The sequence below is a fragment of the Oxyura jamaicensis genome, chromosome 6, assembly GCF_011077185.1.
Source record: "Oxyura jamaicensis isolate SHBP4307 breed ruddy duck chromosome 6, BPBGC_Ojam_1.0, whole genome shotgun sequence".
Lineage (NCBI taxonomy): Eukaryota > Metazoa > Chordata > Aves > Anseriformes > Anatidae > Oxyura > Oxyura jamaicensis.
The window spans coordinates 35,522,089-35,549,779 of NC_048898.1; the positions used below are offsets into that span (position 1 = coordinate 35,522,089).

Below are 27,691 nucleotides of genomic sequence, written 5' to 3' on the forward strand. Positions count from 1 at the left end.
GAGGCGGCCGGGGGACCCGGGGGGTGCCGGGGCCGCCCGCGGGTCTGGCCGGGCCTCGCTGCCGGGCCCGGAGTGCGGGGCCGCGGCCGCCGCCCGCGGGGCCTCGGCAGCGCGGGGCCCACGGCTAGAGGGCTCAGGGAAAGCGTGGCTGCCGCTGTAGCACCCGCTAAAACCATTAGAAATTAACGCGATTTATTTATTTTTTTTTTTTAAAGGCGTTCTCGTGCTGCCTGCGCTGCCCCGTGGCACAGCTGGGCAGGGCGCAGGCCGCGGGGACTCCGAGCGCCGTCGGGTCCGGCTGCGGGAGGCAGGGGGATCGGTGGGCCTGGTGGGCCCATACAGACACTTATGTTATACATGTGCGTTGTAAAGTTATACATAAGTATGTACACACAGACACGATGTGCCTTTTGTATCACACTGCGCTTCATAACACCGGGGACAATCAGGAAATAACATAAAGGGAAGCTCGCTTTGTAGACGTTCTGTTTCCAAAATACTGTGTGGTTTTTCTCGGATCGTGACCTGCCTTCAGTTGATCAGTCTGAATTACTGAGCTCGTTTTTTTGGCTTGCAGACAAATGGATGACAACCATTACAAAGGGCTTAATGGCAGTGGTAACTTTGGAGATGAATATCTCAAACAGAAACTTGTCTGGTTCTAATTCGTCAGAAGAGATCAGGAAGGCTGTTGAAAAGTGTGTGTCATCGTTTTCAAGTACACTTGATGTTAGTAGAAAAAATATTACACATCTTACCGAGGAAATATATAAACAGCCTGATATAAAGGTGGGTATGCTGCTGTGTTTTAATACCTTTGGCTTGAATGTAGTGTAAGGCAGTTAAGGGTTGTTGCTTTGTCAGATGAATGGGAGAACTACAGATTCTTAGATAGGATCTTTAATACGTGTTTTGCGTTGTTTTTAAGGTTCTTAAATCCTGTGTATAACTTAGAACTGTGTATCCCTTAATCTTGTTTAACTGTTCTTTTTGTAAAAGTGTAGAGCAGTTTACAGTTTCCATGTTCAACACTGTGCCAAGGAACAGTTCCTATTTCTGGATTTAATACATGTTTATGTTTTTTCTCTATCAGCACTTTCATCTGGAGGGAAATGCCATATCGATGATTCCTGAGGATTTATTTCAAAAGCTGCCACATCTTGTGTGGCTGGATCTCCGGTTTAACAAGATTACAGCTCTTCCCCCTGGAATTGGTTACCACAGGTAAGACTGTTGGTCATACTGGCAATTTAATAAAAAATGTATTTTTCTTCTATTTGCCTTACAGCAATTTCATTGTAACAGTCTGACTTTTACCTGCTTTTGTTTGGCATTAACCTCAGTGCAGGAGAACAATGTATAAGATTATTTTTGTTTGCTAAAACACAGATGAAGTGAGAGGTCCAATTAATATTATGTTAGTGAATTTCTAAACACTTCAGAAATGTACGTCCTGTTAGTATTTTTCTCATAAAATGGAATAAAGCTTACTGACGGTAGCTGACTAATGTTAGTGCAGCATGTGAGGTGAAAACATGGACCCACAGATACAAACATCACGTCTCTTGTAACTGATCATGAGGGACAGGTTTAGTCAAAGAACCTTATCCATTAATCTGTTTTTGATAGTCATCTGACATGGTAATTAACTGTTGGAAGGATTAATTAGCTGTCACTGATTTATCTGGGGAGTGCAAAGAAGGGTGTCCACAATGTTGCTGTGACCCTGAAAAGTGCGCTTGCTGTCATGTTGCTGAGATCACCACAACTAATTTCTCGCCAGTTTTTCAATGTGCTCGGACAATCCTTACTTCTCAGTTGAAGACCACAAACATGATGTATAGTAATTAGGAATGATGTGTGCTGGAAGAAGAAACTGACACAGGAATGTATGCGCTTCAGGTTCTAAAAGAAACTTTTCTGTGAAGAGTAGTAAGGAAAAGAAGACAACCCTTGAATGGTATATGCAATGGAATTTTCCACAATTAAAAGAGTGTGACATTGAAATAAGATGCTTAAGGGTATTTTAAGGTCAGTTGTTTATGAATGATTATATATTCAACTTCTGATTAGAGAAATGCAGTAAATGAAGGCTATGCCTCTAAAAATAGCTGGAAAATGTCGAGTCTAATGTTTTCATCTATTAAATAGCTTTCATAAGTTGTTCTTAAAATGGATGGGAGTGATGTTATAGCTTGTGAATTATACGGCCATCATTGTACAACTGGTTGAAACCCTGTGAGACTAGGGTATTCACTGTGTGTCTCCCTAGAAAATACCATGCCAGCCATTTGTCCCACCATGTAATACACTCGTTTGTATTTTTCCACAGACTTTGAACAACAGCTCAGATTTAGAAAATGCGTATCAGAAATATTCACTAAATATTACTTGAATTCCTCAATTTGTAACCTCATTTCATCCGTATTACTTGCTGCAGTGTAAAGGTGCATTTTACCTGGTATACAGTAATACCTAAATTATTAAGGAATTTGGGGTTTGAAGTGGGGAGTCCCTCACTGCTTCCATGTTTGTTTTAAGCTGAATTGGATATTTTGCTTTAAAAATATGATCACGAATATGGTGCTTGCATTTTTCTGACTGAATTGAAATGTCTTCAAATATTGCCACAAATGTTAATCCAGTGTTGAGCAGCTGCCAAAATGTTCGGTTTGTTTTCTCTTTACTAGAGGTAAAGAAATATTATGACAAACTACCAAGCTTTCTTCTTGTTTTTGTTGAATTTTAGCAGAAAATAAGTCAAATTGCAACACTGGTAAACAAAAACACATCAACTTTACTGGTAGGATGATGCTTCATTCATGGCATGGACAGTGCTTTCTCTATAGAATATCACTTGATCTGATATGCTGCTGGATGTTAAACTTAACAGCTACTGAAAATAATCTTATTAAAATGGCAAAATGAAGCAGTCAAAATTAGGAAATTCTTGCTGCTTTTTTCTAGTAGTCTCCATTTCATAGCTGCCTTGATGTCAGTACCTCTGTGCTACAAGGGTAACAAGGGACAACCTCCCTGCTTTTGGACACAATGTCCACCGTATCCTCAACACTCGGTAGCTCAAAAGTTCACATCAGAGATGCTCCATGTGCCGTAACTGTTAGTATGTGAGATGAATGCCTGACCCATGCCAAACTTCTAGGCTGCTTCCAAGAATAAGAACACTGGAGCTTTTAAAAAATAAAAATAGTTTATGAAATTAAATACAAATAGGGCATAGTTTTTTCTAATATCATTATCAAAACGGCTGAACCGTTTTAGCTCAAATGTAGCCTGAGGAATGTACTCAACAAAGCAAACAGTTGCAGCTCAGCAAATTTATAAACAACTCAAAATGATGAGTTTATAATTGGAACAGTCAGTATCAGAGTTTAAAGTGATAAGCTTTGCAAAGAAAGATCAAATACTGAATACTGAAGGAGTATATGGTAATTCATGGGCATAAATGCAAACTTCAGATTGCCATACCAGAAAGCTTTGGGGGTATGTCATTTTTCAGCACTGATGTTTGCAATGGAGAGCCATGCATTTGCCTCCTGGGTTCCCTTCTGTAGTACAAAACGAGCACGAAGAAAATTAAGGAAGAAAAATATTCTCATGTTTCTGTTTAATTAAATGAACTTGGCTTTTACCATCACAACTATTTTCTGTTTTATTGCAAAGGCAATTGAAAACTCTGCTTTTAGAAAGGAATCCTATAAAAGAGCTGCCCACAGAGCTTGGTAAGTACTCACTTATGTCATAGATGCTCAATTTTGTAGTTAGACTTTAGAATACTTTGGTATGTATCTAAAGAATGATGTTGCAAACATGGTGGTGAGGAGGGAATTAGTTTTGTTAGAGCGCACATAATGATTCTCCTCACTGAGAGGGAAAAATTTAATCAAATGTCTAGGATTTTGGTCAAAAATGTTTAATATTGTTTCTCTGAGTACAGCTGAAGTGAAACAAACAAACAAACAAAATGTTTCAGAACTCTCAGAAATCTTGGGCTGTTCTCACAGTAGGACATTTCTAAATGAAATTAGAGCTGAGAACTTCTCCAGCAGCTTTTTACAGCTTCAAACTTTAAAGACATCTTTAGCACTATAACCCTTCTTGCATTAGCAGTTAACTAATTGGGAATCACAAGTATTTCCAAATCAAACCTTCCTAAGGAACACTGAGCAGGCTTTGTGGATTCCTGGGTTGCCCTGAGGCTGCCCCTTGCGAGCTGGAGCTGAGAGTAGAGAGACTTCTGAGGAGGGGTCTCTATTCCTCGTCCTGCCCCTGCAGGGCGCAGAGCCCAGCACCCCTGGGACTGTCAGTCCTCACAGCAGAAGCCCTGACTTTTGTTGTTTAGCACCATTTGAAGTTGTCTGAGCTTTAAGACTGCTGTAGTACTTCAAAGACTAACCTCCAAAGCTACATCTTGATTCCGGGCTTGTCACCAAACAAAGGGCGTGATCTCAAGCTGGCCACACAATTAGGCCCAACTTCCTTCTGCTTACAGGCTGATGTTAGACTGCCCTTTGTAGGGTTGAGCTGAGTGCTGCTCGCTGACACATACATCCTTACAGCTGTTTAACATGGGCCATGATGGCTCCTGTGCTTCACTGGGCTCCGTTATATTCATGTTGACTTCCCAGTACAAGGCATCCTACCTGTCTGAGGCGACATCCCTGCTAGCAATCAGAACGTTCCCAGATCTGTTCCCACCTGCTGGGGCCAGCTGGCATGAAGTGACCTGTTCCTGCATAATCCCGCTGCCCCAGGCAGGCTGCCAGTATGCAGCACCCCCCGGGGAGGAGGTCTGCAGCTTTAGGTTTCCTGGGCCACAGGCAGGCAGTGATGGGGAGAGACAGGGCTGGTACAGACTGACACATCAGGGACCAGTCCCCAGCTGTTCAGTGACCCAGCTGTATTCTAGGGCCCAATAATATTCCCAAGCACTAGCGCCCTTTCTGTAATTTTAACAAAGCTTTGTAATTCATATTAAATGCCATTAAAGCATGTTCCCTCCTGCTCTTTGGGCAGTGCATTAAGAAAACAAGCAGGTGCAGCAGAAAACACCATTTCCTCGCAGCTGTTCTGGGTTCAAGCCCTGTACCTTCGCTAAGATTTTGGCAGAAAATATTGCTGGTGCAACGCTGATGCTTTGGCTTTCCATGTAGCAGTTACACCGGGGCAGCACTCACTAGCACTGGTTGCGTTTCTTCCTGGAAAATAATAACAAGGGAGCGTGGCCATTTGGTTTCTGAGGAATGCAGATCCCTTTGCCAGGCTTCCTGCCCCAGGGTCTGCTTCTGTTCAGTCTGCACGGCTGCAGCCTTGGTCCCTGGGACCCCAGTTTCTTCAGGACGGCAGCCCACGAGCTGTGGGGCCAGCTCACCCTCCCGGGTCAGGCTTGATGCCCTGCCCTGTCCTCAGCGCCTTCACAGCCGCTGTGCTGGAGGCAGTGCTGGTCACCGAGTGACCCGATCCTGTCTTCTGCAGCAAAACTCGACTCATGTGATACTGTTTGCTGGACAGATCCTGGATCAGGACTGTGCCACTGTAACACTTGGATGTTTGCAGATTTCCCAGGTGGGTATTGAGGTGAGGGAACTTCTGCCACGTGCAGGGTGTGTGCATCTCTCCCGTTCTCACCGGCTGCGTGGCTGAGAGGTTCCAAAAAGGATGCCAGCCTTCCTGCTGCGTTTGAGGTCTTTGTTTGAGCCACAGCAATTGGAAGAGAGCACTGCAGGTTTTTTCAGGGCAGGATTTGTTGGGCAGCAGTGAAGCGATGACAGATGGCTGGAGGCATTTCTAGAGGCTGGCTGCAGCCAGGCCTTCCGAAGCTGTGTGTGCTCATCAGCGAGCAGTGCGGTGACACCCCGACTGCAGGAGCGGCCCAAGCCACGCCGGCCTGCTCTGCCAGTTCGGATAGCACAACTTCGGCATCGTTTGCTTAATCACTTGCCCACGTCCGTATTTCTGAGTCGCAAGGATCTTGGATGCAGCTGGCAGGAATGTTGTGCTGGGGTGATGCTGCCATACCATATGCCTTGCTTTGCGTGAGCCGTCAGTTCCCTTGGCAGAGGCTGTCTGTCCGTGGCATTGCCACCCACGGGGTAGTGTTCAGACACAGATACATACGTGATGTGCAGAACTATGCCTCCTCCAGCTCCACAGCAGCTGAGCTGCTTCAGCCTTGACTCTTTACATAGCGGGCAGTGTGAGACTGGGACTGGCACAGGCACAGTGGTTTGAACCTTGCTAAAGGAGGGTGGATGTGATTCAAGGATTTGGCTTAGTCCAGGTTACTGAAGTCTTCTTCTTTTCCCGCGTTGGAGCTGTGCTTGTCAGAACTTCCAAGTCCCCTGCACGTCCTGGGCAGCTGGCATAGCAGGCTTCTCCGCAGCGACGGGGACATCAGGAGATCAGTAAGCAGTCCACCTGGAAGGCTGGGAGGAAAACCTGGGAATTGTGCCTGTGACAGTGAGTAGTTGTCAAAACCTAGTGTATTTTTACAAAACATTCGTGTTTTGACAAGACAGCTTTTTCTTACAAAATCATGTTTCATGAGCTAATTCCCAGCCCACTCTTCCTCCTACCCTTCCCTATTGCTCTCTTGTCTGTACACTTGCCATCCTAAACCACCTATATCAAGAAACAGAGTAGGAGCTAATGCTGACAGCTTCAGCACTGACTTAGTTACCATCCTGCAGTGTCCATTGCACAGCTGTTGTCTTCTCTGTTCTTAGTAAGAACACCGGTTTTCTGGTGCTTGTATCCTAAATGCCAAATGAAAAGTTCGTAATGTAAACTGGGATGAGTTGGGAGGATGATACAGGATAACCCTCCCAGCTGTTAAGTCTTCATCTCTTGTGTATATTTCTCAACTACATCTGGAATGAATTTTCAGTATTTACCTTCATTTATTGATTTTTTTTTTTTTTTATTCTTAGAACAGGTAGTTTTTAATTAAAAAAAAAAAGAGCTTTGGAAAGGGAGCAGAAGTCTGAGTGGTAACAGAGCAGTTCTGTTTCGTACCTGGGGCTGTTCCTAGAGCATTTATGTGGATTCACCTGATCCGTGTAGAATTACCGTGAGTTCTGAATTAGGTTATCAGAGATGAAAAATTCATTGTCGGCCACCTTGTTTCCAGAGGTGATCTTAAAATTCAGTGTGCTATGTGCTAGTCGGGAAGTGCTGGGGGGTGGCTGAAACTTGGTGTACATGCCTTCTGCTTTCAGTACTACCGATGGCTCTCTGGAAAAGCCAGGTAGGCTACTGAACTCAGGATAAGTCACCAGAACGCCTGTGCCTCGGTTTCCCCTGCTGTAAAATGGGTACAGTGATACTTATTTTAGGAGGCTTAAAAAGTAAAAGCATGGTATAGGAGCTAGGTAGCATTACTGCATCTAAGTGTTCTTTGGAGTAATTTAGGAATGCTTCTAAATAATGAAGAATCTCAGCAAGTGATGCAGGCTAAAATTTAAGTACACAGTTTGGAAAAGGATGCTGAAAGGCAGAGTGCTGATTTGCCGTCCTCCCAGTTATGCAAGTTGTCAGTGCACACTGCCACATCATGCAGTATGCGCTGTAGCTGCATGTCCTGTGTAGCTCTCCCACTACAATCAAGTCATGTTCAACCATGAGTTGTTTTCAGCAAGATAAAACAGACTTCACTTTTCCAATACTGAAGTCATCTGCATGATTCATTTTGATAATTTGTTTAAAAATAGATTCGGTTTCTTCATACTAAACTATTTTAAATCTAATTGTATTCCCAAATAGTTCTTTACATGCTGCATCTTCAAAGCCATTTATTCTTGCTGATAATGTAACTCTTCCACTTCTGCATTATATTTTATAGCTGTTTGAAGTAATTTTCTAATTTGTGAATCATGCGTGTATGAAAAGGCATTTTGGTAATTGTAGCTCTCTTAGAAAACCTGTTTTTAGAATGGTAGAATACAGTCGATTTACTAAGCCTCTAAACTTCCGCATTGCTCACCATCGATACCTATTGAAAACAATCAGTATGATTGGGGTGTTGGGAATGCTTGCTTATGTGACAAAGACGTGCTCATACACAAGTTCTCTGGACATGTTTCTTCACAAAACCACCACCACTAATTGCAAAACAGCATATTTAGTCTCCACAATAACCACGGATCTTTAGTGTTACGTGTTTTTGTTGCTACCTAACGTAATTATGTACACAGCACTGCTCTTCTGATGTGTTTGCATTTTGTAGTCAAGTAATTTATCCTTTATGCCTTTTTATTGGCCCGTTTGTCTGCCAGGGGTATTTCCATTGTTCTGTAGCACCAAGTAATTCCTCTCCAAACCTTCCCTAGAACTTCCGTCCTCCTGTGAGATGCCGGCAGGCTGATCCAGTTCTCTTCCCTTGAGTTACAGCAGAATAACGTCTGTGTGGCAGCCAGCATGTGGTGCGTGCAGCGCAGTTATGTTTCCATCTAACCTGTTGGGTGCAGTTTCTCTAACTCGCCTTAGCTTCAGTTTCAGTGCCATTGCAGCATAACTGTTCAGGCAGCTCGGGCTTTCACTGGCGCTCAGTTTGAGTTCAACTTTAGCAGACTTCAAAACTTCAAAACTGTGAGACTTCTAGTTTTAAATAAGGTCTGTGGCAGGGAAAACCTAAGTTGTAAATGTTTCTGAGAAGTGAGTTGAATTTCCTTCAGATAAGTTACCTGCCAGCTCTGCCCCTGTAGCTGATCACAAAAAGAGTAACGATGAAAGAAGCAGAAGGGTGTTGGCAAGTGTCAGGTGTCTGTTGGGCAGTTCAGTGAAATGGAAGCAAATCTGCTTTCCATGGCAGTAAGAGGTTGTTGCATTAAATACTGTGTAGCTGCCATGGTCTTGCACATAGCAGGCTGTACGTACAATCTCCCTGAGGTGGAGAATCCCCTTGCGCATGAATCTCAAGTCTTCCGAGGGACCAGACCCAGGAGGATCCAGCAGATCTCCCCATCGTGATGCTCAGAAAAAATTCTGTGTTCACCAGCTTCTGGGAGAGCCCTAGTGCCCACTTCAGCTGCTCATTTCCTCCCATTACTTTCATACTGGCATTAGTTTTTTTCTTTTTAAGTGCACTTTGTCAATATTGCTGTAGTTGATATTTCTAGAGAACGAATGTCAAATGGAGCTGTTAATCACATTGTAAAACTTGTTTTGTAACATTCCTTTCAGCTTTAATTACTAGTAATTTAACATCTAATAGCATAGCTATTAGTAATGTATTTGGTATTTCTGCGAGATTTTACAAAAACATTTTAAAAGAGCAAATACACCGTTTTATACTGTAACGAGTACAGCAGATAGGCACGGAGTCAGCCGGTAGGAAGTGAAACAGATAAGGCTGGAAGGTCAAGCAGTGAGTGGAGATGTGTGACTCCAGTCACTGCAATACGATATGAAAAACACATACCCTGACTGACTGGGGTGTCTGTTCTCAGTGCTGCACTTCCCAAATACCTGATATAAACTGCATGTCAAGACAAAATATTCCACCTTTCTCTTAGAGACTTTGTACATATCTTTTTAAAGATTTAAGATAGGAGCTCTTGTATTTTTGCCTGGATCAGGAAGTTTAAGCTTTTTTTTAGCCTGACTGAAAGCATTATGTAATGCTGCAAATGTGTAGCTATCGGGAAGGCAAATTTGCTAACTCTGTCTTACTTTTATGAAGCATAACTTTTTGGGGAAGATGATAAATCTGATTTCTGAAACTGTGCCTCTTTTGTTCCTATTTGACCAGACTGTAAGCAGAATATGGAAAGAAAGAAGAGCCCGTCAGTCATTACCTCTTTCCATGTGTAACTTCATGCTATGTCAATAAGTCTGTATATAGAATTATATATATATGTCTTGTGCTGTGCGTTTCCCGAGAATCACAGGATAAGTAAAGGGGCTGATGCCCTTTTATAAGGGATAGAGGAGTAACTCAGCATGTATTTTGCTTGTGAGAAAAGTAGGAGACTGCAGCAGGCCTGCAAGATGCCTGAGCTCAGTAGCCCTCGGGTTTATGTCACGTTTCTTTGCTGTTGCGAGGTGGTAGCCCTTTGTTTCCTTGGGCAAGAATAGCTAATGGCAAGACTGGAGCGAAAAGCAATGTAAACCCAAAGATTTCCAAATTAGAAAGTCAGAACGTTACATTAGGAAAAAAAGGAAAACTTGAAATCTTTCATACATTTCCTTTTATATAGAAAAGTTAATACTGGGTAAAAACATTGATCTATCAATGCCACAAATTCCATGCATCTGAGAAAACACAAGAGCAGGAGCTGAGGGGTTGTACTGGTTAGCTCAGCTGTTGTGAGACTGTTCATTTTGTCTAGGCTAATCTCACATGGGGAGAACTATTTGCTTAGAGAGAAATTAAATAGTTAAAAATGAAGAATGAAAAAAAGTTCGCAAAGATGCTTAGCAACTGGAGAATATATGGGCAAAAAAAAGTAAACGAAAAAGCTACAAATAATCGCAACAAGAAGACGATCTGTTTACACAAGGTCATGTGAAACATCTTAGAAACTAAAGTACAAAATCCCTGCAGTCATCAAGGGGCAGAATACCTGCCAGATGCATGCTGTGTTTCTGGTTCAGCTCACAGGTGCATGGCTGTGCTGAGAGATGGCGGAAGTTATGGTAGAAGCTACGTGGTAGAAGTTATGTGGTAGAAGATGTGGAAGTTATGGATGGTAGAAAATGATAGAAGATATGATAGCTCTGAGTTTGAATTAAAAGTATATGAAATGATAAATACATGTTTGGTTCTGTATACATCTGGTGCAAATTCTGGAACTGGATTTGAGCTCTGATTTATCTATTTTCTGCACAGAAGACTCGGTTAATTTGTACATAGTCCTATCTGAGTACATCAGATCCAGAACATTGAAGTTGTTAAGAGTTACTTTGAAGGAGAAAGCAAACATTTTAATGTAATTCAGACTAGTTTGTCTTAATTTTCTTGAGTAAACTGAGTTTTTTTGTTTGGTTGGTTGGTTTTAAAGAAAAACATAGCCCATTGTGAATTATATAGGTAATCTTAAATATTACAGTATTGCCAATGTGTACAAAAAAACATCAGTTACTTGTAGTTCTAGAAAGAGCAAGCTAAAAATGTTTGAGTTGGGCAAATAAATAATTTAGGGCAGTCTATAGTACCTGCATATGTGATAATGGTAATTACCATAAAATCATTATAAACGCAGTGAATGCCTGTAATTCACTCTAACTCAATGGCTAGACATAACTGAAAACTCATCCATCTTTCAAACTGTTTGCTAAATTACATTGTTTTTACAGGAAGCTTAACTGCATTGACAGCCTTGAATCTGAGACACTGTCCCCTTGAATTTCCACCTAAAGATATCATAGAAAAGGGATTAAAATCTATCCTCTGCTTTCTTCGGGCATCTGGGAATGACAGGCTACTCTCCATAGAGCCAGCTACTTCAGGTACGTTGGGGACGTTTGATGTGTATTTGCTGTATTTAGTCTTGGAAAAAAGCGTGAACCAGGGACTGCTTTCCTTCTTGGCTTTTCACTAGTGAGTGTCATTGTGCTCTGTGCCTCAAAAGGGACACTGTGAGCTAGAATGGATGAGGAAAAACATGCTTTGTTGTGCTGCAAAAGCAAACACGGAATCTCGAACCATTAAGTGGAGAAAGAAGAGGTTGTATTTTGTGTAAGAAGAGGATATCTTAATTTTGTGTGATGTGATTAGAGAAACAACACTTTCAGCAGAGGCTGCTCTTTAAAGTCAGCAGGGAAGAAGTATGAACAGAGCTGGCTGGACTGCTTTGTTAAGTTGACAAATGGCTTGTGTGCCTGCCACGCACGCAAGTGTAGGATAAGCGTACAGGTAGATGACACTTCATAAGGGAGATAGGAGTAACAGAAATGTTAGGGAAATAAGATATGTGAAGAGCAGAAGGCCACAACACACCTGCTTGCAGTCTCCGGGTAAGAGGCCAGCTGTAGGGAGCCCTGGCTGGTCAGCTAGCTCCAGGCTGAGTTTAGAATTGCCTTTCTTCCTATCTCATATAGCCGCTTGGCCAGGTCCTCCGCAGGAGGTGAAGGGAAAGGGGAAATGCGAATGGAGGAAGTTCCTTCCGCCTGCCTGTGTCGTAAGGAAGTTGGGGATGTAACTGTTAAATTTACATACAGTCTGAAGCACAGACCTACTTTTGAAAAAATGTAGTACAAATAGATATAGTGTACACCACAACTGTTGTTACAAGCTGCTTGATACTGTTTGTCCACGTGCAGAAGTCTGATAGCATTCTCAGGGTTTTCATGTGGTGTTTGAGCTCACAATCTTCAAAAACAAGTACAGCCTGCCTTCTATCTTCAGATCACATTTTCTTTTTTTCCCTCACTACTGCAGCTATAAATTTACATTAGGAGGGTAACATTTAAAAGCTGTCAGCAGAGAGGAAAAGATGCAACATCATTTGCAGTATTTATGGTCAAATAGATTCCAGAAGTCATTAATAATAGAAGTACTAGTCATATTCCCACAGAAGACCTCTTCTCACATTTAAGCTTCCCTATAATGAAACCTAATGACTATGGATACCAGTGGTATCAGATTGGAATTAGGGGAATTAGGGAAGCTAAAATGTGCTATCGTTAATGGAAGCTCCATAAATTCAGAGTATGAATGAACCACTTAAAATTCTAAGCAATATGGTGAAATACATTTTTAAAAAATGGTTTGAAATACCACGATACCAAAAATGAAGTCAAAATATGTAGGGATGACGACTGTATTTCTTTATTAATCTCAGTTCCACACATGGTGCTACTGCAAAGAACCACTCATGTTTTCAGAACCTCATGTGATCAGTTGTTTTCTTGCTTTAAGACTCGATTTATAGTTCCTAGTAGTGTTTCTTAATTACCGCTATCTACCTTCAAATTTTACCGCACCTTAACATTACTGGAGAGCAAGTGATGCATTTTTCTATATAGACGCTTTTTTCTGCAGTAGTAGTGCTTAATGTTTGTCATTTTTCCATATTAGCACACATTATTTTAGCATGCTTAACCTGTAAAAATCTGCTTACTTACGTTTGAAGTTGTCAGGATCTCAAGTGAAGTTCGGGATTAAGGTAGCATCTACATTTGTCCCTCTGCAGAATAACTTGGCTTTTATGCTTGCAGGAGAGCTGCTTTTTGTGCAGTCTGCAGGCAGATTCAGATGGCGTTAGAGAAGTCGAGTAGCTCGGACCAGAAACGTTGTTAGCTTTACACTGGTTTAGATATCTTCTCAAGAAAGGATCAGACTAGACTGGAAGAATAATTTATGGGAGCAGAGTGGCGCAGTGGAAGCGTGCAGGGCCCATAACCCAGAGGCTGAGACGGAACCCATCCTCTGCTGTCGGTGGGTGCTGAGGGCGCTGAGGCTGGGGGACCGGGTGAGCAGCCTCCTAGGAAGGAAACCAGTACTGAAACACACTGCTTACGATGCAGGATCACTCTTTTGCTGTTTTAGAAGTTGAGTCCTAATTTTATATTGAGACTGGTCATGGTTATAGAGAAAGCACCCTAACAGTTCTGTGTTACATGAGATTACGCATGCTACAGGGACCAGCGTGGGCCTTTCCAAAACATAAAAAGAAAATCAGATGTCCTTTTCCTATGAAGGAAATTAGCGACCCAGGAAAGCAGTTGAGCTTCATTAATTGACCTGCCTTTTTTTTTTTTTTTCCTGGTGAAATACTAACATTTTAATATAGGAACATATATGACCCATTTAATATACTTTCTCCAGCATCTTCTGTATCAGTTTACAAAGGGTACTAAAATGAAGAAACAAAGAAAGCTCTTAATTTTATGTGTGCTTAGTGTAGTTGAGGCTAATATTTGCATTTTTTTTTTTTTGAACATAGGCCTAATGCCAAATGTAGGTGTTTACTTGGTATTTCCATCAGCAGCAGAATACCATTAGAATCAATCTAGGAAAAATACTTGGGAGTAAGAATAAAATATCAGATGTTTAACAATTAATTTTCAATGAAAATTAATTCTGCTCTTGGATATTCAAAATTATGCCTTTTTATGGACATCAAAGCATTTTGTTAAGCAATCTGTGTCAGGGTTGAAATATATTGGAATACTTCAGTCCAATTAAACTGCACTTTCTGTAGCTTTTAAATTGACTTCTGGTAAGCAAATTATTAAAAAGTGTGGCAAAATGCTCAGTAGAGTACAAATTCCTACTGATCTAAATTCGCTTTACAATTTGGAAATTAATGTATCTTTGAGCATTTTTTATTGTTACCTAAAGGTTTGTGGGTTTTGTTGTTATTGTTTTTGTTTTGTTTTTAATAGGATAGTAAGAAAAAATGTCTTTTTGTGTGAGATTAAAGAAATAAACCCCCTAAACACAATCAAGTACTCATATTGAGGTACTCTACACCTAAAGCTAGCAGAGAGTTAGGAGTTCAGTAATGAACCAAAAGAGGTGTTTTTTTTTTTTTTTTTTTTTTTTAAAAAAGATGTATAGACTATGAAAATAGGCTGGCGCCTTTTTATCTGTGTAAGATGAATCTGTATTATTTCATTTCTCTCTCTTTGCTCAGCAGTAGCAATTAAGAATTAATGACAGCTGATCATCCTTGAAGTTTGTATGGAAGTGAGAGTTTTGCTTGGCAATTAGCAGAGTAGTTTCCAGTTAGCAGTGGTGTATTGTTTTCATTGTAACAGGGACTTTTACACATTACTCCAAGTTCCCATATACATTTATTATATGCTTTATTTCAAAAGAAATAAGTAATATACTTGAAACACTCTAGTCATTTTGCTTTTTAACTCCCCTTCAGTGTTACACAATCTTGATTTTTTTTGTGGATTTTTAGTATTCTTCAAAATAGCAGATCGAAAGCATTTTTTCTTCATATTTTTCTGCCTTTTTTTTTGTCTGCATAAAAATGTGGGATTGCATTATGTTCTACTTAATTCAAGCACAATAGATTATAATGACAAAAAATCTGAAGTATGATCTGGATAGCTTTTTAACTTAATTACGTTATGTTTAATGTTAGTTTAGGTAGTGCTATATTTAAAGAAAAATAATCCCATGGACTTAATATTTAGAATCTGTGGGCATGCACATGAAGTTTGGGAACCTTCTGTAATATGCAAGAGTTTTTTACTCCCTCCCACATGGCCCATCTGTTCATGTTGGATGGGAGCAGTATGTAAGAAGTAGTATATACATCCTTCATGCAGAGAGGATGACAGAATGTGCCTTGGAATAATGCATTCTCTCTAAAATGCGAGGAGAGGAGGGACATGAAATCCAGTGCGTTCCTTCTCTAGGACTCGGGAACCTCCCCAGCCTGTCGTTTGTATGGAGCCAAACCTTTGTGCACCTGGTGGCATTGCAGCGTCGCAGCCGAGGGAGAGCCGCAGTATCAAACCGCAGCCCCCGCTGCGGCAGCCGAGGCCGGGTACAGCCCTGCCCGGAGGGGTGGTGAGTGCTGAGCTGGGCGCTGCTGCGGGCACCCTGCTACTGCCCGGTGGCAGGGCGGCATGGGAGTCGTCGTCATATAAACGTGGAAGATCTGTGAAAAGATGTAGGAAAAGTAATACTTACAAAGGTGTAGCTTGAGATAATGCTGAATTTCTTTAACCTGAAATGCCATTTGGGGTGGGCTTTGATTTTGTAACTCCACTGCATATTTACATTGGTTATGTTACAGTCGCTTCTGATTTGACTCACAGATTGCATCTGGGCACTTGTAGTATGTTCAGTTACTATATCCGTTTGCTTTGCCTTTTTGCTTCCTCTGATACATAGAACATAGTCATTGTGCAGACAACCCTTAAGTCAGCCATGCACGGTTCATGTAATACTTATACACAAATCCACACTGAGACATTATAAATGCCGCAGAAAACTGTAGAGAAAGGAAAAGTTGGGATTACACAGCCTTAATTCAATCCATATATGTACATGTATTATATTAGTCTAAATTTCTATTTTTATTTCATCAAAGTGGAGATTTCAGTGCAAAGCAGGGTTTTATGTCTTTCATGTCGTACTCTATATCAGAAGGCACTGTCCTTTATACAATATTTGTGACAGGGCCATATTTAAAACTTCCTGGGGTCGGTGGCAGGCTCTCTGAGCTGGGCAGGTTTCAGGACAGACCCTGAATTGCCTCATTCAGGGGCTCCTGCGGTAGGAGAGTCCCCGTAATGTTGTGTGTACACAGTACAAGCAACCAGAGACCTTCAGGGAATAAGAATACGGATGCTATGCTGGGAGTTTGATTTCTGCAAGGTGTCGAGGACACGCAAACCGTTAAGTGGAAAGTATAAGCCAAAAGCATTAAGCACTTGAATATAATTGCACTGTTGAATCGGCTCCTGCATGCTGGTTGCATATTGAGATCTGTAAGCTGTCGGTCAGGAGGAGGCCACTATGCTGCTCGCGTGTGTCATAGACCGTCGGGTTCCTCCAGAATACAGATGGCGTTAAACACTGAAAAACCTAAGAGAAGAGTACATATTAAAAGAAAAAAAAGACCAACAGTCCCACTTCTGTTAGACTGACACTGTCTAAACACTGTATTTTTCTTAGATAAAGATCTGACAATGTAATTGATATTTAGGACTACAGTAATCTCTTTTAATCCCGGTAGAAACAGCACCTGTTGAAAAGCTAAACTTAAGTGAACTGTTGCAGTCCAGTTTGGATGTGTCGGATGATTGGCCTAATGAAGAGGAAAAGCTAAGATTTCAGAAGCTGAAAGAAGAAATTATAAAAAATGAAGAAGAATTTCTTGCTGACCAAAGGTTAAGTGCAATTCATGATCTCACAAAAGCACAGGAAAACCATGGAAAGAACAGAGAGCTCTACTCAGAGTCAGCTGGTCTTTGCAGGTGACTAAGCTTCGTGTAATGATACATGACAAGGAGCTTGCAAGTGATAGGAAACTGCATTTCTAGTGGAAAATGCAGAAGCATTTTATTATGTGGCATTACACCCAGTGTCAAATATGTATTTGAATAAATGGTATTTATGACAAGTGTATAGAATATATTTTTCCATAATTGCTATAATTTTAAATATTTTCTCCAAAATTAACACTATCAATTTTTTCTATTTTCCCATTTAATTCCTTTTCCATTTGTATTTTGTTAATTGTACCCTTGAGAGAATGTGATAATGCAGAATAACAAAGAACTGTAGAGTCTTGCAGGTATCTTATTTTTTTATTTTAATATATGTGATGTGATAAGTAAATATAAATGCAAGATAATACATTAATTTGCATTTGACAAATTCTGTATTTGTTATATTTCACAATATGCAATTAACACAAGCCTTCTTTGAGAGAATTTGTTGGTGAATCCTTTTTGAAACATGGAAGTACCTTTTTGTATAAAGGAGAGAGTAAAGACAGTAAAAATATTCCTAAGCTTTTTTTCTGCAGATGTTTCCAGTGTTTATGATAGCAGTGATTTTTTCTGTCAGTATTCAGATACATTTTTATTGTTACTTGAAAAATATTTCTTAAACTAGTTTTTTGGTAAACTAGAGCAGACCTTTTTTTAAGTTCTGGCCTTTTTCATCAGGTTTCACACTTCAACCAAGCAGAAAAAAGGCTTTCTATATTGACTGTGAACTTTCCTTCTGTTCTCTCTCTGTCACTGCTTGCCCTTTCACGTTTGAATCCATACGTCTGTGATGTCACTCCCAGATAAAGCAATACGATGCTGACTGTAACTTAATTAAACCACGTGCTTAACTAGCACTGAAGATAGGGGGAAAACTTACGGTTACTTATTTCATTGGTAGAATTGCTGATTTCCCTGAGTATGTTCATTACTGGGTCTACAGCTTTTCTTCTAAGAAAAGAACCTGAAGGTGGCAGTCTGTCTTTACTTTATGCCTCAATGTAAACTTCTCTGAAATCTTGCATTTCCCTCATTCTCATTGTTTTCTACACTTTATGTAGACATAATTATATATTACATGGTTTTTGACACCAATATTCTCATAGAGTGCTTGTTTGTTTCTGAAAGCAGAATAAGAACAGTATGGAAAAAATCTTGTAGAATTCATGCTTTATGCCTGCTTTTTTATTCTCATAGTAAGTCATTGGGCTTAGAGTATTTTTTATGAAGTAATTCATTTGGTAAATTACTTAAACACATTTGAATTTACATATTTTTTGTGGTAATAAATAAAATTTAATAAAACCAACTGCTCATATGCTTAATTAGGCAGCTCATTGAAGTAGGATGCTTTGGGCATTTGTTGCACTCGAAGTTCTACTAGTTGTGACTCCTGGTTTGTCTTACGCTTTGTCAAGGGATGACTAGTAAATTAAAAAGGACTGCTTTTGGACTGTATTTATAGCTCCATTACTGAATATGCAATATCTGATTAACAATATCAAACTTAACATTTTGAAAGGAGGATGTCCAGACAAAGAGATGAAATCGATGAGCATCTGTCCTGTGATAGGACGATTCAGGCGAGGCGAGATGAAAAGTGCGGATCAGCAGCAGGGCAGGAGCTAAAAGAAGAACAAGCTTCATTTAAACAAAGGAAAAAGCAAGTATAATGTCACTGTTTTTCCAAAGTCATTACTTAGTTTCTTAACAGGTTGCCTAGTTTAGCATTTACAAGGAAAGAAGTAATTTCAAATATTTTAACTTGCAAGGGGAAACTTGAGCGAGCTTTCATTTACAAAATATGGTGCTCTGAGGCAACAAGAAAGGTGTCTATCAAATTTCTTGCAGACTTGCCCATGGAACTCCATGATTTCCCATTGAATTGAGTAGAAAATCCTTTTCAGTTAATTCATAATTTGTTACATTCCATGTAAACATAAACTGAGGATAATGTATATTACTGTTTGTTAAAAAAGTAATTTATTGGGTATTATTACAGTTGACAAATAGTTTTAGAGAGACAGTGGAAATAAAAGGAAGAGAATTATTGTTTAATACCAGACAATGGTAGTATGAGGAGAAATAGTCTGAAACTTAAAATAGAAAAAAATCACCGGAGAAACAATGTGGACATTCAGAATCAGAGTAAATACAGTCTTAATGAGATATTTACTGATGAAACTTAAAAACGTGATGGGTCAAATTGTTATCAAATAGAAATTTTGATACTTCGATATCAAATATCAAATAGATTTTTTTCTGGTACAACTGTGTAATTTTTCTTTATGTTCACTCAAATTTACTCAGATACTGAGCTTGCCAAGTTTAAGCTATAGGTCAGAGATGAAATGTTTACCTTGTTACCGGTCCTCTGGGCAATTTAATTACTCCACTTGGTTTACTCCACTTGGCTTTTGTTTGAATCTTTTTCCTGCTCTTTGATGTACATATTCCTCCACTGAAGTTGGAAGTGACAGTGGGTCTTGGCAGTTTTCCTGCTCCTGTGGTAAATCAATGTTTCATAAAGAGGTTCCTGGAATTTTGTTTCTAATTGTTAGGGATCACCTTTTTAAGAGTCTGCTGTAAATTAACTTTTTCAGCAATAAGGAAATGCTTCAGGACCCTCAAAGATACGCAAAGTGGAGGAAAGAAAAGAAAGAAACATTTAGATTTTCACCTACAAATGCAGATACGGTATGTACCAGAGAATAGCAAGGTAGGATGTCGGCAAATGCAATCCATTAATTTGTTTTATTTTCTTTATAGCCTATATAATGAAGTTTAAAACTTAAGAGGAGAAAGCCAGGACTTTAAGTGCCAAGACTTTAAAGTCTGTGGCTTTGCGGACCCTTTCTCAGATATCTGTGTGGCCTAGGACTCCTGCATGAAGTGCTGCAGCCCCACGTGCAGTGTAGGAGTTGCTCACTTCTTCACACTGCTACTCAAAATCTGTAGTGGCTCCAGTAACCAGGCTACTTGGAGGCGTTAAAACAGAAGGGCGTATGTTTAAGTATGTTTTTTTTTTTTTTTTTTTTTTTTTTTTTTAATTATTGAAAGCCTCCAATATGAGGTGTTGCATCTGCCAAACCAAATTTGAAGTGGGCTAGATTTTCTGTAATTTGTAAGCTGGTAGGACTGCCAGGAATTTGTAAAGGCTGGTGTATGAAAGCAGGGGACCTCACTTTGGTTTTTTTTTGAGGTGTATATTAAAGGCCTGAGAAGATTTTTCCCCAAAGTAACAAACTTTGTTAGAGATTTTTATTTTAAATTGTGCCATTAGTTTTGCTATTAGATCCTCATTTCTTATATATAAGTATTGGAAAAGTTGAAATACTGAAAGTGAACGCACAACATTTTTCCAGTGCTCTGTTACGAAAATGAACTGTAACATAGAGTAAGGCATTTGGAGATAATCATTTAAGGAACTTGAGATGCTGTAATAGTTTTTCTCTTGCTTTGAGGAAATCTTTAATCTCAGTTTTCATGATTTCTGGGCATGGTGCTGCTTTTCACTATGAAGGTGTGGAAATATATACAAGCTGTGTCTGAAATTTCAGCGGCTTTTAAATTAAAATGAATTACATTCTTCCACTCTAAAAGAGATTTACTCAGGTTTAATGTTAATTAATATCTGCTTAGCAATACCTGGTGTTCAAACAGTGAAGAAGGATCTTTATATTACAGATTACAACTTTTCTAGAAGTGTAAGAAAAATTGAAATTCAAAATTTACACAAACTTTTTTCATATTTTAAAAGTAAAAACAAGACTGTTGCACTTCCAGCTTACGGGTGTTTTCTGTTTGTTTGTTTGTTTTACTTTTCTTTAAACTCATATTTTGAAACTAAGCCAAATTACATTACTGTATGCATCAGTGCTTGGATAAATGTTGTTTTGAATTGAAGTTTATCAAACAGAAGATTGCAAAGGTTTGCCGTGTAACTATAGGCAAAGTAGGGTCTTTGATTGTCATAGAAGAGAATTGAATTTTGAATGCCAAGAGAAGGAGTAAGTATACTGTTGCATCATACTTTTAAATAATCCTTATCTGTTTTCTGTTCAGTGTTCCTACATTTCTTTAAATGGGGAGAGTAATGTTTCACTCCCAGAGAATAATTCTCTAATTTCTCCTGTAAAAAAAAAAAAAAAAAAGAGGGGAAAAAATAGGCACTTACACAATGATAGACAAATGATGTGTTTAAAATGACGTTAATGCTGTGTGAGTTCGTGGTTTTGAAGGTAGGTAGGTAATTGTGTGCATACATCTGGCACGAGGTGGCACTACAGCACAACATACACCGTACACAGTGGAGCTCCTGTTACTACAATCTACAGGAGTATTTAACAAATACTGAAATTAGAGCTGTGAAACACGTTCTCATATTTTTGTACTAACAATCGTTAGTCTTTGTTCTTATGTTTAGTTTCTACAGTTCTCTTCTTTGTAGCAGTTTCATACTCCTTGAGCATTACAGAGACATCCTTTATTTAACGTAAAGATTTTAGTTTTCAAGTCCTCCTTGTTGGAGGATGGCAAGGGAACAAGGCAGCTACCCTTACTTAATAAAATTTAAAACAGTTTTCCCAAAGTCATGGGATTGTCTTGAATTTTTGCTTATCCTAGTTTTGAGTAATTATGATAAAGTTGTGGAAAGGTGAGTAATGGTTGCTTGTGATTGCCATTACATACTTTGACTTTCCGAAAAGTAAATATGCTTTTTGTGCAAGTTAAAAAAATAAAAAAAAAAAGGCAAGCAAATGTTTTCTCTTCACCTTACTTGATAATTCATAAGGGACAGTTCTGGAAATTGATTTGTTCCATAATATTGTGCTTCTGTTATTTGACTGACTTCTTTGCAGCAAACAATTACAGAAGCATAGTCACAGGCAGTACTATGTAAAATGTACTTGGCATAGTAAAAGGGGAAAATCTATACGTTACTACAGTTTTTATGTAAGCCAGTTGGGAGTTAAGTTTTCACTAAAAGTGCAGTGCCTATAAAATACTTCAAATCTACCACAGTATGTATTTAGCAGTGAATTTATCATTTCAGCAGATTTGTTCTGTTACACCCCCTCCACCCTCGATCTTGGGGAAATAAGACTCATGTAAGTAAATATAAAATAATTCTCATCTGTGAATGTTCCAACTTAATTGAAGGCAATAAAAATGTAGAATTACAAGATGCAGAATTCAATTGTAGGACTCCAACTTCAGCCAAACTCATGAGCTTAGGCATTGTGTAACTCCTGGAGGCCACTGCAGCATTGTTTTGTTCTGATCTTGTTTGTAATCTAACCAAAATCTAAGTGTAAAGTATGCAAACAGATGTGTTATGTTTAAAATGTTTGCTATGGGCTTTTGGATTGAATAACAAAACAATTATCTAGGAATTCTCACTTCCTGGTAGTGAAGAACTTCGTCCCTGTCAATAAGCCAGTGGTTTTAGGATCAGAAACAATTTTCCACAGAAAACATAAAACTATAAAACTTCTGAAAAGTAGGAGCTCTTTTCCTTTATCTATCGCAATGCACATACTTCAAAAATAGGTTGAGTTTTTTACTTTTATAAAGTTACTTGAAAGGCCTTCATCAGAAGATGGGTTTGCAGTAAATCTGCCCTTATCTGAAATCATCTCGCTGAATGTCAGTGTCTTGTTCCTAAAGCTATTGCCAGCCAGAGATTTACTTTGGACTATCTGTTTCGACAGAAGGGGCAAGGACTTTTTTTTTAATAAAACAAACAAAAAAAAGTAAAACTCAATGCCATATCTGAAGGTCCACTTATTTTTAAACTGCAGCATCCTGCAGGTATTCGCAGATGAAAGGGTAGGCACTAGCTAGCCAAAACTGGGCTTTGGGTCCTGGCCTTCTGGAAGGAGTGGGGTTTTATCAAAATTTTGTTAAAACCACAATTTTGCTCTGTAAAGTTTTCCTGCCTTGTCCACCTGATGTACTAGTAAAAAAAAAAAAATGGTTTGTGTTATCCTGCTGATGAAGTGTTTTACCAGGCTTATCTCTAGCTGTTACAGAGAAACACTTAAATCTGTGTGTGACTTTCAAAGAGAGAGCCTTTTTTTGGAACTCTTACACCTACCGTGTTTTGAGCAATTTACTCACAGGTTATGCACTTGGGTCTTGTTGACAGTGGGAGCTCAGTTTTCACCCATTTACTGTGTTTTTGAAAACTGCTTTGTAATTACTTCCTTTACCACAGAGAAAACAGTTACAAAAAGAGATGGTACTCAGACCAAGCCTTCTCACAGCTCCAGCTTTTCTCTCCTGGACTCTGTATGTCCTGGGCTCCTACAGAAATGTAGGCATATTCATGCTATGTAACAGGTAGGAAAAATATATCATAGAATCATCCCTGTGGTGTTTTACAGCTTTATATCATGCTCCCCGTAAGCTGCACCTGACTGCTCAGAAGATACCATTACCTCTGAGTTGCCTGAAAAGCTTAGAAGGCAGTTAGAACATTTGTCCAAGTCCCTGACCACTGGCAGTGATTTCAAATGGCAGCAGCCTTTACAGCATTTGAGTCTCAATATGAAACCAATTTCAAATTGCTAACATTTCCATATAATGTGCTAGCATTTTTTGTTGTAGATGCCCCAAACTGCATCATGTGGTACTGATAACATCAGCTACTATGCCATGAAAGAGGGACCTGAGAAAGAGAAGGACCATACACCTGAAAAAATGGAACAAGGATTGCTGAAAGTAAAAGATGAAACTACAAGGTCAGTGCTAAGAAGATACAGTTATGAACTGTGTAATGGTACTGATGGCACGTGCTAATTTGCTGTTATGAAAACGTTAATTTATTTTCTCTTCTGTGATGTAAAATCAACAAGAATCCTAATCAATAAATTGTGACTAAATAAGAAGAGAAATTAATAGAAGTTAATACCAAGATTATTAAAAAAAAAAAAGACGTACCTGAGCTCTATGCACTTGCTCCTTCCCTTACAATGCAATACCCAGACAAGCATACTGTTGAAACAATTCTTATCTTTTTAATAGCAGTAATTTAGTTTGATAAAACAACTATTTTATAGTACCTTTATATCATCTTAATATATTTTAAAATGCTTAATGAGTGTGAGCCAGAAGGCTGACTAGAAATTGAGTACCTGTGATCCTTTTTGCAAAATGAGTTAAACAAATCTCAACTGGCTGATGTCCTAACCTTGAAAGGCTTCGTCTGGATTATAAATGTACATAGTTATCTGAGCTAGAAAATACTTGAAATCATTCTTCTTTGAGGGTTACACACACGCACACACACTAAAGAGAGGGGAGAAATGTAAACGTGTTCCAAATTTTTAAGAGCGTATATAATATCTAATCATTTTGTAAAGTGTTCAATTTATTTTCTTCTATTTGGCTTTAACTTTTATAAGGAAAGCTTGGAATGTTCTGAGATTCTTTTTTAACCTAATTAGATGATGTCATTTCATTCCATTTTGCACTCCTAAAAATTAGTCTATCTTCATACGGGGCTGTAAGTTGAGTAACTGGACAAGCATGTTCCGGTTGGTGCATCTACCATCATCCTCCCCGCGGGATGTTTTCTCAGAGCGTAACCACTATGCAGATGTCTGTAAGTCAAGGAAAATTTTAATCAGCGTCAAGTAACAAGGCATGCATTATACCTTCTCATAACATGGAAGAGATGGTTACAGATACCATGGCTATGGCCAGCCAGGTCTGGTGACCACAGAAGTAAAGTACAGTAAATATTTTTATTTAGCGGTCATTGAAATTTCAGTCCTGTTCTCGTGTTGCCTTTCACAGTTGCATGAGTATCTCAGTACATTGGGAAAGGCTGTTCTATAGTATTCCTTTCTCTATTTCTCCTGTCCCAGCATGATTTTAAATCTACAGCCAAAACCTTTGAGAAGTAGTTTATATATGCTGTGGACTGTTCGCCCGGGATACAGTTCATTGCCTCTTCAAACTCTTGTTTTGCTAGCATGCCTTCTGCAGCATTTCCTTTAGTTTTGCTTTCTGGTTGTGCTGAACTCCCGCTCAGTGTTTCCTCCACAGCCACATACTTTGAATTACAGGACCTCATTCAGCTTCCTTGACCGTATGCTGTTCCCTTTTCCATTTTTTGTGGCTCTGTGCACTGAAAGTCTTCAGGCTTTTACAGCAATTCTGCAAAGGACCCACCAAAAGCAGTCTGTGCCGCTCCCACACTCTCACCTCTTCCCAGAGTAACACCAAGCTTATGGACTGAACGAGGCAAGGGTTAGATGACAATAAGGTCCGTGTAGGATCCCAGGATTGTAAGATACAGTAGTGTACGAGCACCACGTGGGGCGCACGTGCCTATTAGCAAAGGCAAGGCCACCAGATTTCATTCATTTTGCTTCCCATCGTGCAAATACTTTTGGAAGAAATGTGTTATATACTTGAAACCAGAAATAGAAGGCTCAGTGATTATAAAGGAACTGAAATAATACTTCCATCATGTTTACTTAGATCCCCCGGAGAAAATAAAATGGAACAAGGCCTCAAATGGCACACGCAAATGGTGAAAGCAAGAGAAAAATCAAGAGCAACATCCCCAGAGGAAAAGCAGGACTTGGAAGTGGTGAGCATCTTCTCCTTTTGGGGAAACTACAGTAAAGGTAGTAGTGCTGTGGGCTTATTAACCATTGTAAATTTGTCATGTCATTCATTTCACAAGTTAATCTCAGGTAATCAATCATCTCAGGTACCAAATATTTTAAAACTAAAATCATCAAAAATGGAACATTTATTTTTGTTAATGTTAGAATTGTTTGTGTGTACACGCACACAACATGTACGTATATGAACAGGTCTAAACTTTTGTAGCGCTTTGAGTCTTTCAAAAGTAAAGCCAGAAGATAGAAAAGCCAAGATAGAAGACAGAAATCAAGAAAACCATAAGAAATGGCTAAAGGTTAATACAAAACTCACTAGACAAGAATGATGATTTTTATCACGTCCCGTGCAAGCTGTCCTATGCAAGTGGTTAATGCAGCAGAAAGCTGAAATTCAAAATTATCCATTTACAATTGGAAAGAGGACTCATAAATCTATACCTTCCTGCTAAGGAAGGAAACCTGAGAGCTGTCGTTAAAGTTAATGCAGATGTAAAATTTATTTGTTTATTGCAACATTTTTAGGGATTATTTTGTTTTGACTGAAAGTATTACTTCAGCTTTCCAAACTATGTAGCTAGTCAAAATACATTTTTCAGTAAAATGAGTTAGTGCTTTGCATTTAGCTTTATTTCTGTGCATAATCAAGTCATTCCACTCAAAATCAGTTTTGCCTCGAGAGCCTAAACTGATTTGATTCACATTTGTATGAGGTCACTAGATAGTGACTGAGCTTCTGCAGGGTTTACGTGGCATTTACTCGACAGAGACAAACCAGCCAGCAGTGGGGCTTCTCATTTTGCTTTCTCTTCTCCTTTCTGTTTGGCCTGCCTCCATGTAACCCGCTGAAATGATGACTGTCAGATTCAAAACAGGAAGCTGTCTTAGAAATGTTTACTGAGGGCAGAGCAAGTACAAATGTTCTATACGTTTCTTCCGAATGTCGCAGTAGGTTGTGCCTTTACCATGCATTCTAATCGAGCAAGAAATCAAATTCATTAATGTTGTAGAGAAATCACCAGTACTAAATTTGGCAATGCCTTTCCCTAGTAAAGACTAGTGTTAGTAATAAACACCTTTTATAATGCACAGGGAATATGAAACAACTCCAGATTTGTTTCTTACTGCCAAGAGGAGCTGTCCTTGAAAAGGCAGTTCCTTCACAGCTCTTCACGTGGTAGTAGAAACTTGTGCCTGCTGTCAGCTGTCTACTTTTGAACCTTTCACTTGAGTATGGGCTCCATGTCCTGACGATGCCTAGCAGTCACTAGGTAGAAAAATTGGAAATGTGCAAATAGCTGTAGCTGTGTAAACTGACAGGGTAAAGGCTGTGGATTTCATAGCCTCATTTTTACAGTGTCTGCAGCAATTTATAGCACCTGCATTTTTAGTAAAAAAGGAAATTCTAATGTTATTCAAAACATCTTCTGGCCTCAAAACCAGTGATGTAGTGCACATAAAGCACATTCTCCATACTATATGTAACAGGGCAAGCAAGTTACACGCAGCGCGCAAAGTCTGTCCCTGTGCCAGGAAATCATGACACTGTTCTAAAATTACCCGTGTTCCGTAACGTTGCGCACAGCAAAACGCAAACTGTGCTCCCAAAATGGAGCTCGTTCCTCAAGGTGTAGGTACAAGAGTCAGGGGTGACAACATGACCCTGGCATTTAGGAGTGGACTTCTCAGGGGCTCCGCGCGTCCTGAACTGTGGACCCAAGCACTCCTGGGGGGCTCTGTCTGCTCGTGCTGACCCTAACACAGCTCCCGGTGGGATGTGGTTGCAGTTCAAGAGGGCCTGGTTGCCTTTACTGTGTCCATTGGGAATCTGCCCTTTGGTTTTCCAAATGTGCATTCAAGAGTCTTGACAACACAGGTGAAGGAATCTGATCTCCTAATTGACTTCTGCTCCAACAGTTCCTCGTGAAACAGGATTTTCCAGGACAGGGAGAAATTAGCACCACTGCTGTACGCAGCAGAAGCTAGTTTTTTCAATAGAGGGAGGTGTGGGTTCTGGTAAACTGGAGTGCTCTCTGTTCATAACTACATATACTTATATACCCATTCGCTATTTGTTTATTTTTAAATCAAAGGTTGAAGACCTACAGACCAAGCTAGCAAAACTA

At 39.5% G+C, this 27,691-nt stretch overlaps 1 protein-coding gene across 3 annotated transcripts; it reads left to right on the plus strand.

The window, feature by feature from the left end:
- The first annotated feature begins 367 nt into the window (after nucleotides 1–367).
- LRRC27 (leucine rich repeat containing 27) lies at nucleotides 368–27,691 on the plus strand. Of its 3 annotated transcripts, XM_035330767.1 has the most exons (8): nucleotides 371–789; nucleotides 1,094–1,224; nucleotides 3,685–3,743; nucleotides 11,317–11,469; nucleotides 16,668–16,908; nucleotides 23,539–23,672; nucleotides 25,420–25,531; nucleotides 27,659–27,691. In XM_035330767.1, the coding sequence occupies exons 1-6, from the start codon at nucleotides 586–588 to the stop codon at nucleotides 23,588–23,590; spliced, it is 840 nt and encodes a 279-aa protein (XP_035186658.1). In that variant the 5' UTR covers nucleotides 371–585; the 3' UTR covers nucleotides 23,591–23,672; nucleotides 25,420–25,531; nucleotides 27,659–27,691. The 3 variants fall into 3 exon arrangements, 2 of the variants coding, with proteins under 2 accessions (XP_035186657.1, XP_035186658.1); XR_004752104.1 differs by lacking the exon at nucleotides 16,668–16,908 and having other exon boundaries at nucleotides 368–789; XM_035330766.1 differs by lacking the exons at nucleotides 23,539–23,672; nucleotides 25,420–25,531; nucleotides 27,659–27,691 and adding an exon at nucleotides 18,449–18,965 and having other exon boundaries at nucleotides 369–789.

What these genes read in the sequence shown, in the direction of transcription:
- LRRC27 (XM_035330766.1), top strand. Translation starts at nt 586, where the DNA reads ATGACAACCATTACAAAGGGCTTAATGGCAGTGGTAACTTTGGAGATG. An exon ending in CCTGGAATTGGTTACCACAG is followed by an intron (nt 1,225 to 3,684) that starts GTAAGACTGTTG and finishes TTTATTGCAAAG; the next exon opens with GCAATTGAAAACTCTGCTTT. An exon ending in AGAGCTGCCCACAGAGCTTG is followed by an intron (nt 3,744 to 11,316) that starts GTAAGTACTCAC and finishes TTGTTTTTACAG; the next exon opens with GAAGCTTAACTGCATTGACA.